Consider the following 12382-nt stretch of genomic DNA (forward strand, 5'->3'; position numbering starts at 1 on the left):
ACATGACAACCGTCATGCTCACAACGACGTGCGAACACCTTTCGTGAAAATTAATGGGACGTAATTCCGCTCCGTTCGGTAGGCATGAAACAGTTTATTATTATGTTAGTTTTTTTTTTCTAGCATGACAGCTTTTCATGGTGTTATACATTTTTTCTTGGCGTCACGTCACACTTTTTATCTTTTTTTGTGCTAAAACTTGATAAGACTTTATAGAACAAGGTGGTTGCTGGCATTGTGAGCAAAGATGTCTGCTCTGTCGGGGTGTGTCCACCCTCCCAGGGGCCTGGACAACCACTGGATCTGCAAGCCGTGGAACCTGGCCCGGAGCCTGGACACCCACGTCACCGACAACCTCCACTACATCCTGAGGTTACCCTCCACCGGACCTAAGGTATGTCTGTCGCGTCGTTGGCCAAAGAACAAGCACTTTTTGCGAGGGGCCTCTGAGACCCCACCTGGTGGTACGGTGGGCAATATCCTGGGCTACTTAAAACAAATTTTTTTTCAAGCCCCTTCATCGCTGAAATTAATCATGTACAAGCGCCTAGTTCGTTCCAAATTAGAGTATGCTTCATCCGTGTGGGATCCCGGCTACAATAAAATACTGCAGAAGCACCCATTTCGCACAGTTGACCTATATTAACGTTGTTACGAACTTGGGAATTTCGGAAAATATACGTTAAGTGCCCGTCCCCTTCAAAGCGCCGCCATCACCCAAAAATATTCTTGGTCAGTACCTCAGCTCGGGCGAGTTGGTGAATAATGCTAACACTTCACAGTGCACAAACACAACAAACTAGGAAAAATACATACACACAAAGAAAAGCAATTTCTGCAAAAAAAAGTTTAGTTTGAAAAATGTCTTAAGCAACATCTACAGAGGATTCTCAGAAAGTTTCGTTAGTTTACACTGCATAGTTAATTTCTTATCAAAAATTATTTTCGGTCCACCGATGCTAAAGAAAAGGTAGAGGTTGGAGCTCTGTGATTGCATATTTCTCCATTCCACTTTTCGCCATAAAGTTCATTTTAGGAAAACCATTGTTTTTTCTATTACGTAACTTAGATTCATATTTATGAGTTTTTCTAGGGTGAAATTTTAAGGGAAAGATAGCTATGAGCTTGTATTTTCTATTTCTGTCACTTTTTCATGCTCAAGAATTAAAGTTTTGGACAAAGGATAGTAATTTAGAAAACAGTATTTGAGTTTATATATCTTTTTTGTCATGAAAATAGCTATCTGCTTTGAACTGTCGTAAAGCAATATAACACATGAAAACCACAAATTTATAAGCAATTTCAAAACGATAGGCACTTTCATCTTTGAACATTTGCAGTTTTTTTGTACTTCACCCAGGTTAACAAAAATTTGGCACAGATGTTCTCAACATGAACAGAAATAAGCCCTGTAGGTGTCATTTAAATCAGACTAGTGGTTCAAACATTCTTCCTTGGGTAGTGTCCCCCCCTTAATATATACCAGAGCTGACAGTCAACGCTGCGTGAGTGAATGTGTTTGTGTGTATGTATTTTTCATAGTGTGTCGTGTGTCGTGTTTGTGCACTGTGAAGTGTTAGCAAAAATACCGTATTTACTCGCACAATGAACGCACTCGCGTAATAAACGCACCCCCCCCCCCCCCCCCCCAAAGTCGGATCTCAAAATTTCGACTTTTTTTTTCACTCGCGTAATAAACGCACCCCCAACTCAACTCGGATGTCAAAATTTTGACCCCCCCCCCCCCCCCCCCCCCCCACGCGCGTGAAATGAACGCACTTTTTTTATCCTGGTGCAGCGAGGTCGCGAATGCATGGGCAGCGTGGGCGAACAAAACGCTTTGCAAAAGGCGTTAAAAAAATTCGCAAAGATCCAAGCGAAGCAAGAGAAAAAAAACATGGAGAGGAGCTTTTTTTTTTTTTTTTTGCACAGCGCAGTTTGGATTTTGGGTTCGCGCGCCGCCGCGCGCAATGAGGTAAGAAAGAGAAGCGGAGAAGCGCTCTAAGCGAACCAAACAGCTTGCTAAAGGCGGCAAAAAGAAAAAAAAAACAACGGAACTAAGAAAAAACAAAAGCAAAAAAAAGCTTTTTTTTTTTTTTTTTTTTTTTGCACAGCGCAGTTTGGTTACGGGGGGTCGCGCGCTGCGCGCGAGGAGGGAAGAAAGAGGAGCGGAGAAGCTCTCTAAGCAAACAAAACAGCTTGCCAAAAGCGGCAAAAAAAAACAAAACCCGAGGAACTGAGAAACAAAAGAAAAGGAGGAGCTTTTTTTCTTTTTTTTTGCACAGCGCAGTTTGGTTTGGGGGGGGGGGGTGGGGTTCGCGCGCAAGGAGATAAGAAAGATAAGCGGAGAGCCCTCGCCTAAGCAACGCCTAAGCAAACAAAACAGCTTGCGAAAGGCGGCAAGAGGGGGTCTGGGCGCCCCGCGCAAAGAGATGCAAAGAGATGGTCTGGGCGCCCCGCGCAAAGAGATAAGAAGTTACTTCGATTTTTCAGAAAAAAAGGTAAATACCGATGCAAAAATTTTACTTCGCGTAATGAACGCCCCCTAACTTTTCATCGATTTTTCGGAAAAAAAAGTGTGTTCATTCTGCGAGTAAATACGGTATTCACCTATTCACCCCATTGCAGCAGCTGCGCGACCGCCAGTAGCGAAGATGGGGATGTTGTGTCAAAATACATGAGCTTTCTCCGATTTCGTTCACCCTGCTTTTAAAGCTCTTTGTTGGTCACCATCTTGGTTTTTACCAATTCGACCGGTGAAGTGCCCATGTCTAGATTAATCAAGTTTTCAGTCAAAGTACGATGCACACACCTCGCCGTGGAATTCTGTTTGCGTCTGCTATCAGACGTAACGGAACCCACCACTCGTGAGGGTTCAAGTCTTGATCTAGTCTGGGGCAAGGACTGGTGTGCGCACACACGTGTGCACTGTGTGGACACACAGCACTGCCTACACACTTCAGTGACCACAAGACCGTGTTGTGTGTGATGGCGTACTAGATGACGAGTGGCTGTTACTATGTGCAATGACGTCTGTCGCCGTCGCCTTTTTGCACGCTATGGCGTAAAGCTGCAGATTTTTTTACACGGAATGCGTTTAGGGCTAAAGGATTACAGTCTAAGTTCATTATAACAGACCTGGTTACAACACACATTTGGATATAGCATACCGATTTGTGAAGTTGGGTTGTTTTTTCTCTATGTGCCATTGACTTAACTTCATGTCTGCGTACAGCATACTCTTTTTACAACAGACCAAAATCTTGGTCAAAATCAAGGTTTGTTATAATGAGCTTAGACTGTATATAAGTGCTTTTTATTCCTAGGGATAAAGTAGAGAGACAGTGAATGTGCAGCGCGTTGTTGAGCTGCGCTGGGTGCTCGTCTCTGAGCTTATCACGTTTCCTTTTCCTATCGGTGCTGGGACGTTTTCCAAGTGTTAGGGTCGCGCCTTGTTGTCTGGAGGTCGGAAGATCTGTTCATGCCCAGTTTTCTTTGGCATAAACCCCAAAGACATGCCGACTCTTTGTCCAAAACCAAAAATGGTTAATTCTGAGCTCGAACGAATCATGATTTTGACTGAACAATTTCGAATTGAATGTTGAATTGTTTTTTTAAGCCTATCACTACTGCACCATGCTTAAACAGAATACCAGCTGAACTCGTAAAGGTTGTTCATTTTTAAGCTAATTTTAATTTAACTACAGTGCAATCCACTTATAACAATAATGAGAAGACCTGAAAATGAAATCGTTATAACTGATTATTATTGTATCTGGACTGATACCCCATGCAAAAATGCACGGTCCTCTCTCTAAAAACTGACCGTTATAAGCGGTCAGTTTCTAGGTTGTTATATGTGGTATCGCTATAAGTGGATTGCACTGTATATTTGTCAACTGTGGCTTCGGAAGGTCCATTGCCTACATTAGGATGGCAAATAACCGACACATTTGACATAAATTAAACCTATAGAGATGCCTAGCTGTAGCTGATCGAGGTGATATATAAATATATTTTTGCTATATGCAAATATCTTTTCTTCAGTCATGAAGGATTCATATTGCAGATTGTCCAATCATTTCTGCTGAACGTATACTCACCATAATAACCAGTCTAATTTTGAAAACTTTACCGCAGTATAGATATAAACGTCCACAGTTTCATTGTTGTTGTTTTTTTGTTTTTTTTCAAATACACCAGGTGCGTGTGTGCACCAGCCTGCTTTGAAAATGTAGCATGCAGCTGAAATATTTGTACTTTTCAAAGTTTTGGTTGCAACGTGCGCTTCTTAAGGCCCTGTCACACTGAGGCAACACGACGGCAACAGCAGCACAACATGTTGTCCAACAGTCGGGCAACTTGTTGCTCACCCCCCGTTGTCTGAAAAACCTGTCACATCACAGCAACAGCAGCACAACATGAACGACAATGAAGATGTTGCCTCGGTATGACAGCTTTCAGCAACAAAAACAGCAACTTGTGTTGGACAACATGTGTTGGACAACGTGTGTTGCCCTGATTGCTGGTTGAGCGAATTTCGGGCGGCAACATGACAGCACACGTAGCTTCGATGGCAGAGCTAGTTCCCTATTAATAACCTCTTGCTCAATGAAAGGCTTGGAAAACATTATTTAACAATAATTAAGGCTGACATGCAGCTAAAATAACTTGATGTATGTTTTTACTGCATAATTACGGAAAGCGATTGTCGAAATGGTCACAGCTATGCTCATGAACGTTCAGACTGGTGTTGAAATTAGAACTGCCGAGAGACCAGCTTACATTACTGCCCGTGAAATAAAATAGCATGCCTACTAACCTGCTGATGAAGTATAAAAATAATCTAGGAAAGCAAAGATTAAAAATTGCGGTGGCTTAGCTCGGCTATGCCAGGATATACGTAGCATGAGCTTCTGCGCACAAAAGGAGAGGCGCTATCAAGCGGCTCCGGTGCAGCGTCACACTTGGCTTTTGTGCGCGGAGGCACACAGCTGGGCACACGGCGGCGCCAGTGCATCTGCCGCGGCTATGATGTCACTCCTCTGGAATGCGCAGACCGGCGAGGCAAGCGTGGCAGCGGTGGAGCGCGCGGTGGCGGCCCCGCGTGGGCTTTCATAATGAGCCGTGCTCATAATGAGTATGGCTCGCATAATGAGCACGGCTCATTATGAGAGCCACGCGAAACTGCTCAACCTCGGCCAGTGTAGCTAATGCCACAAAAAATTCAAGCATTAAAATAACCATTCTGATCATGATTGTTGATGCCTGGAACTTGGAAACTGCCACTACCAGACAACTGATTTATTTCAAAACTCCCCATGAGCTGAACTGGGGAAAACTCCCCAGTTCAGCTCAACACTATGCTACAAAAGACGCCGGTGCTAACTCAACTTACAGTAGAAATAGGAATTGCATGAAAGAAAGGACCGGACAGAAACAGTTCATACCGGGTGGTGTAAATCCCGAACATGCATCGGCGATCTCACTTTCCTCGGTTAGGGCTATCCGCTGTGTCAGTGAATGAAGAACATTTTGACAAAATAAAGGGTGGAAAATACTTCCCGTGTCAAGTTTCCTAATCACAGTCACTTGTTGATGTCGTCCTGTGGTGATTTCGGCCCTTCGAACAGACTGGCACCTTATAAAGTCACGTTTTCTGCGACACCGCACTGCGCACGAACCAAGATAAGCAATCAAGATGGTGGTATGTTCCCCGTGTTGTCCCCGCCATCAGCATGGTGTGACAGGGTGGTCGGACAACAAATCGGCCCACACAGTTGCTGGGTGGCAGCAACATGTTGCCCGACTATTGTTGTTTCCGTGATGTGACATGGTTGCCGGCCACACGATTTCCTCGTGTTGCCGGATAGAGTTGTCCAACTGTTTGTCCAACTCAGTGTGACAGGGCCTTTACCAAGCACCGATGCACTGCGAAAAAGCAATACCCCACGAAAGCAAGCTCCGCGTGTGTTGCTTTTTCGCAGTGCATCGGTGCTTAAAAAGAAGCGCACTCAATGGGGCTAACCTACCGTGATCAACACTTTGAAAAGTACAAATAATGCAGTTCTCCTCAAAGAAAATTTTGATTAGCGTAGTATTCGAAATTACTACAGTCGTGCCTATTTATAATGAACCCGAATACAGCGAATTACTGTCTATATCAAACGCCCAAATACTTAAAACGAAAATCATGTAAAATGTACTTCTATAACAAACAATGGTTTGGGTATATTTGACTCTAAAACCAAATATGGCCCTCGGAAACATGCAAGCACCTTGTTCTATCTGAAAAAAAAAAAAAAAAAGAGAAACAAAAAGTCTCACAAAGTACAAGCTACATACAAAAAAGAGTGACCTGGTGCTTCAAAGGCAAGGTTGTGGCACGCCATCGTGAATGTTTCTTCACGGCGTCCGCATGCAGCCGATGCACGCTTCCTTTTCACATTTGGGCACTCGTAGTGTGCGATAGAATTTGTTTGTTTGCTTTGTAATCACGTGACCACTAAAATGCGCGTTTTCCTACTTGCCAAGCACCGCCAAGTAAACCTCCGTCATCTCCGCGGACCAGCACTCGCACGTCGTCTGCTTTGTTTTTTCGCTGTTGGTTGACCTGGGCTTTGCTCTTCTGTTTTTGGTTCTGCTTTTCGAATCCTGTTGTCTCAAGAAAAGGAGAGCAAGCAACGACAGTATTTTGCCGTTCTTGGACAAAGTCGAAATAATTCATTGCGAAGAGCCTGGAAAAATATGTCGCAACATTCAAGCACGCCGAGCGGTTGAGCATGACGAGCAACTTTTTCGGCGCAGTCGTTCCAAGCTCGCCGCGATTGCCGGCACGGCCTAGAGAGCCTGAATTGTAGAGAGGATTCATCTGAGGTCACGAGGAGCGTTTGCATTGTAATGGCGGACGCCTTCTGCGGAGATTGGTCGTAGTACGCATGTGCGGCGTTTTCACGCGGCGAGGAGGAGAACAGGCGGAAAGGCAGAGACGCGTAGAAATCATCTCGCAGTTCGTATTGCAAGCTCTTCTTAACCTGTAACAGACTTTAGTTTCTTTCTAGCGACGTTATCACTTTTGAAAATGCCCGTAACTTGCTCGCATTAGTTCTCGAAAGGCCGACAGGAGGTGGGTGTCTGACGCACCTTGGCCCGACCGCCCCAGGTGGCCTGCAAGTACATCACGGACCCGGTGCTCTTCCCGAGGGGTGGAGTGGGCCTCGTCAAGTTTGACTTCCGCTACGTGGTCCTTCTGTTGAGTGTGCAGCCCCTCAGGCTCTTCGCCTACCGCAACTTCTGGCTGCGCTTTGCAAACAAGTGAGTAGACGAGCAATCCTTCCGGACACCCGCTGGGCTGCTGGGCAGACGAAAATTCTTGCATCGGATCATTCGTGGCCGCTACTATCGAACTAATCTTAATAATTGTACAGATAATTTCCTCGGGGCTATTCCACGAGTCAAAGGTTCTCCATAGTCTCATTTAAATATCATATTGATTGTTTTAAATTCTTAATTTTTACGTTAATGGCGTACGAGTGGGACGGTCTTCCTCAGTATAGTTGAGCAGGAATCACTAAATACTAGGGATGTGCGAATATTCGAGATTTCAAATATGAATCGAATATTTTCTTATTCGATTCGTATTCCATTCGAGAATTGCATATTCCGAAATTCCCAATATTCGGTTATGGCCAAACATTCGAGGAAATAGCGAATAATCCTCGCGCGGCACATGCCCTGAACATTCAGAGCTTCCTTAAAAGTTGCGTTTGGTCACCTAAAATTTCGTGTCTTGTAGCCATTTTTTTTATAAACCCTCGCCAGTTACCTTATACATAGAACTATAAGTTTTAGCTTGCAACAGAGGAACAGTTTTGGTTTTCGTTTTGTCAAGCCTACATTGTAAGTCACTTTTCTAGCGACCTTATATTTTCTGCTGCAGGAGCAGTTGTCACTGCGAAAAGGGAGCACTTACGTACTGAACATGGGGTGCAGCTAATTTTCTTGAGTGATAATTTGCAATAATTGCATGAGCACCTGAAATCTAACTGGCTAGTCAAGGGCAATTTCAATTATTCTCTGCAAAAGGTCAGTACCAGTTGTTTGTGCGACAACATTACAGGTTGCATTTTTACATGCTATCTAGACAGGATGTACACCTTAATTTTGTGAATTTGTACTTATCAGTTGCACTTTTTGCCTGCTTCATGTACAGTAGATGGATGATTACTAGTTTAGGTATACAGTTGCCGATGGTTTTTTCGGACTCCAATAATTCGGACTAGTTCGGTATTTTGGACCTAAAGGCGGAACCGTGACTTACCCCATAGAAATAGTGCATATTCACGACCAATGTTTCAGACAGCTTGAAAGTTGGCTGCAAATGGATTGATTTGGTTTGGCAGCACTACTTGAGTACTCCTGAGTCCTAACGCTAGGTGACGCTATGCTAATCCTTTTTTTCCATTTAGCTGCACGTCGTCATCATCATCATCATTATCATTTTGCTGTGTTTTTTAGTTCCTTCACGTCGCCAGTCGCCATTTTGCGCTCGTGGATTTGGACTTCTTATCTCATTCGGACAGCGCTGGCTTGGACGTCATGGCCCCATTCTGTTGTTCTAACACCGCAATGTGTCATTAAGAAGTGCAGAAAGTACTCGACCATAACGCTAGAAAAGAAGGCAGCAATTCTCAAGCTAACAGAAGTTGCCGAACGGAAACAGAGGCATAATTGAAACAAGGCACTATTTACGGCTTTTTTAAGCCCACTTGGAAGTAATAAAGGCAAGCTTTTCAATCTGCTGATTTTTCGGACTGTTCTATAGTTCGGACATTTTTTCAGTCCCTGCGAAGTCCGAATAATTGGTTGGCAACTGTAACAGCTGTGTTACCAGTTGCACTGTTTATATGCTGCCTAGTTAGGTAGTTTCATTTGCCTCAATTTGTTAACATTATTTTGAGTTTTGAAGGTAATAAAGTATTTCCATAATTTCTTTAGTTATTTCTTAATGGACACACATATTCAAAATATATTATATATTCAAAGATATTTTTTTCTAATATTCATATTCGATTAGCTTTAGAAAATCTCAATATTCGCACACCAATACTAAATATGAACTGAATGTAAGGGTGCAAACAAGCTGGCAAATATTAAGCATGACATAAAACCCCAAGACTCCAGGTTAAAACGACACAATTCATATCTACTTGATTCTAAGCACCCCTTTTTTTTTTCAAATCTACAATGTTTTACGAGAGGGGGGGGTGCTTAGATTCGTAAAAAATTAATGTTACAAAATTTCAGCAAATATATATTACTTTATTTTAAGTAAAATAAAAGGTAAAATAGAACACGGACGATACAACAAATACGGGAGATTGTCGGTCTACTTGCCGGCAGAGGTCACAGCACACCAAGCAGCGCGCGTCGCTCAATCTCACTCTACGACGAGTCCTCGGTGCATCCACCCGAGCTGCTGCTGCTTCGGTCTTTCCGTGACCCACAAGAAGTCGGCCTCAGATCTGTCAAGACTATTCATTGTACAACACTTCTTGAAGAACCGTAGAAAATTGGGCGAGTTGGTTATGCATACTTATGAAGTGGGAAACAGCTCCAAAAGTATGGAGGACAAAGAACAAGGAACACACAAACCGAGCGCTGACCGACAGGTAGTTTATTTTTGGAAACCAGATACCAGCATAAAAACGCAGAAAAACATGCATCGGACCATCGCCTAAGGGCACATTTCACAGCTAAGAACATGATAAGAAAATCATGTTCTTAGGAACATGATTTTCTTATCAGAGAGCGCAATCGAGGGGGCACTGACACACTTATCCTTATACCTTGAAATGTAATAGGCCTCGAATATTTCATGAGTCACCTGCTGACTGTGCCGAGCAACAATCGTTGTCTTTTCCAAAAGAGGGGAGCATCCACATCTATGACAATGAATGGCCGAATTACCCGAAGGTGACAATCGTATTGAAAGTGTGTGTTCTCTGAGCCTATCATTGATACACCTCCCTGATTGCTATGGTGCACCGTGCATTCACGAGGGCGCCCATCAAACCACTCTGGCATAGCTGCCGCCGGGCAGCTATGCAGTTGCCTTGCCTCAGACTGGATCACATGGTCATGTCGCCGCGGGGTCGGTCGGAATCTCGAATTCGGCTCCCAACATGCCGCTTTCTCTCCTAGCCACTGGATGGCGCTGCAGGCGCCCCATGGCGGGCAAGGAGAAACCTCCTCGCCCATCGATCGAGATATACTCGGTGGACCAGTAGGCAAAGGGCCTCTTACGACTTTGGGTGGGCTCAAGTGGGTCTAGTGCGTCGCTAATTGGGGACGAGGTCCTCGGGCATCTCCAACAGAAGTCCTACACGGTGAGTGAGCGCGAATGCCTCGCCATCATTTTTGCTCTTAAGAAGTTTGATCATTATGTCGAGGGGACGAAATTCACGATTGAGACGGACCATATGGCCCTCGCGTGGCTTTCTCGAATCAAGGAACCCGCCGGAAGACTGGCGCGCTGGGCCTTGACACTGCAGAAGTAAGAGTACCGAATTCGGTACCGGAAGGGCACGACAAATGTGGTGGCCGACGCACCCTCTCGCGCACCTATGGAACCCCCACCGCGCAAGGCAGCAGACTACAGAGGCGGAGCCATCCACCGGGAGGCGGGAAATCCCACCTCGCGCTCCGCTCCCCGCTGGCGGCGTCGCGCAGCTGGCCGAGGCGATTACCTCACTGGGACCGGCGTTCAACCGAACGGAACTGTTCGAAGCACAGCAGAGCGACTCGTTTTGTTGCGCTATCTTCGACCGGCTCAGGCAAGAAATGGATCCTGACCAGGCAGGCAAAAAGACGCTCCGGCATTCCGGAACGCCGAGAGAGCCAAGTGCCACCGCCCAGGAGTCGGACATTGAAGGAGGTGAGCTGGAGTCTTACCTGATCGATGGGGACGGCATCCTACTGCGCTACTTCCCGGAAGAGAGTGATTCAAGTGAGTCGTTGAAGACCGTGATTCCCCGCAATCTCAGAGTGGGAGCGCTGCGTCACTACCACGATGTGGACGGCCACGGCAGTGCGCCGAAGTTGTGGCATAAGCTGCGCTGTTTCGCTACCTGGCCGGGCATGAAGGGGCAGCTGTGCCGGTATGTTCGGAGCTGCGCAGTGTGCCAAGAGCGCAAGCCCAGGGGGGGGCAGACCACCCGGCCTCCTCGAGCCCATCGTGAGTATGCGGCCATGGGAGATCACGGCCTGCGACTTGATGGGACCCCTGCCGCGGTCAAGCGGAGGCTATCAACATGTCTTGGTAGTAACCTGCCACTTCACCGGATTCGTCGAAATGTTTCCAATGCGGAAGGTGACAGCCAAGGGAGTCCTGAGCAGGCTGTCCGAGGTCTGGTGTCGCTACGGGTTCCCCGAGAGACTGGTGAGTGACAATGCCTCGATATTTTGCTCGAAAGTCTTTGCGGCAACCTGCCAGGCCCTCCGTATTAAGCATTGTAAGACTTTGTGTTTCCATCCCCAAGCAAATGTGACCGAGCGGCGGAACCGCGACATCAAGCCGCTGCTCGGGGCATATGCTCGTAAGCAGCGGGACTGGAATCTGCACTTGGCTTCGATTTCGTTTGCATTGCGGTCCAACCTCAACCACAGCACTGGGTTCACGCCCACGCTGCTGAACTTCGGCAGAGAGCTCTCTACGCCGACCGATGCGGTTCTTCGCCTGCGACAGAGCGCGGCCAGGGCGGTGCCCTTGCACGAAGATTTCGCGACAAGGACAAGAGAGTGACTGTCGCGGGCGCTGGATGCTGCTGGCGGAAATGGGGCTCGCGCACGGGTGAAGCAGAAGAACACCTATGACAAAGCACACCACGATGCGCAGTTCGAGGTGGGTGACTCCGTTCTTAGGCGAAGTCACGTTCAGAGCGATGCAAGTAAGTTTTTCTCGGTGGCGTTGGCCCCCAAGTGGGTTGGCCCCTTCGTCATCGATTCCAAGAGGTCTCGACCGACATACATGCTGAGGGACCAGAATTCTGATCTCGTCCGCGGGACATTTCACATCGGCGAACTGAAACCCTTTTTCCCCAGGGAAGGGAGGAGCCGGTCAAGCGGCCAGGGGCATTCGCGGGCGCCGACGATCTCAGGATTTCCTGGGGCCACCACAGCACAGCTACAACACACGTAGCCAGAGGCAACCCGATGGCATCGGAACCTTGTAGAGTGCATGGCCCGGGAAAGGGAAGAAGAGGGTGAACGATCCAAAATCAGTGTACCCGACATCGTTTTTTTGTTGTTTTTTTTCCTTTGGGGGTGGGGGGAAGGTTGCTTTGGAACCCTCAGTGTTTTTTTCCTTCTTTTTTTGGCTTTC

The 12382-nt window shown here is 46.3% G+C and overlaps 1 protein-coding gene across 2 annotated transcripts in view; it reads left to right on the plus strand.

Moving 5' to 3' along the window:
- Nucleotides 1-12382, plus strand: part of LOC8032122 (tubulin--tyrosine ligase-like protein 12) — a 122822-nt gene that overhangs the window by 83291 nt on the left and 27149 nt on the right. For both annotated transcript variants that reach the window (XM_029970196.4, XM_029970195.4), the window contains exons 9-10: nt 283-394; nt 7163-7314. In XM_029970196.4, the coding sequence (XP_029826056.3) occupies nt 283-394; nt 7163-7314 (264 nt within the window). The remainder of the gene's footprint in view (nt 1-282; nt 395-7162; nt 7315-12382) is intronic.

Source organism: Ixodes scapularis, unplaced genomic scaffold (assembly GCF_016920785.2).
Source record: "Ixodes scapularis isolate PalLabHiFi unplaced genomic scaffold, ASM1692078v2 PGA_scaffold4__175_contigs__length_147842914, whole genome shotgun sequence".
Classification (NCBI taxonomy): domain Eukaryota; kingdom Metazoa; phylum Arthropoda; class Arachnida; order Ixodida; family Ixodidae; genus Ixodes; species Ixodes scapularis.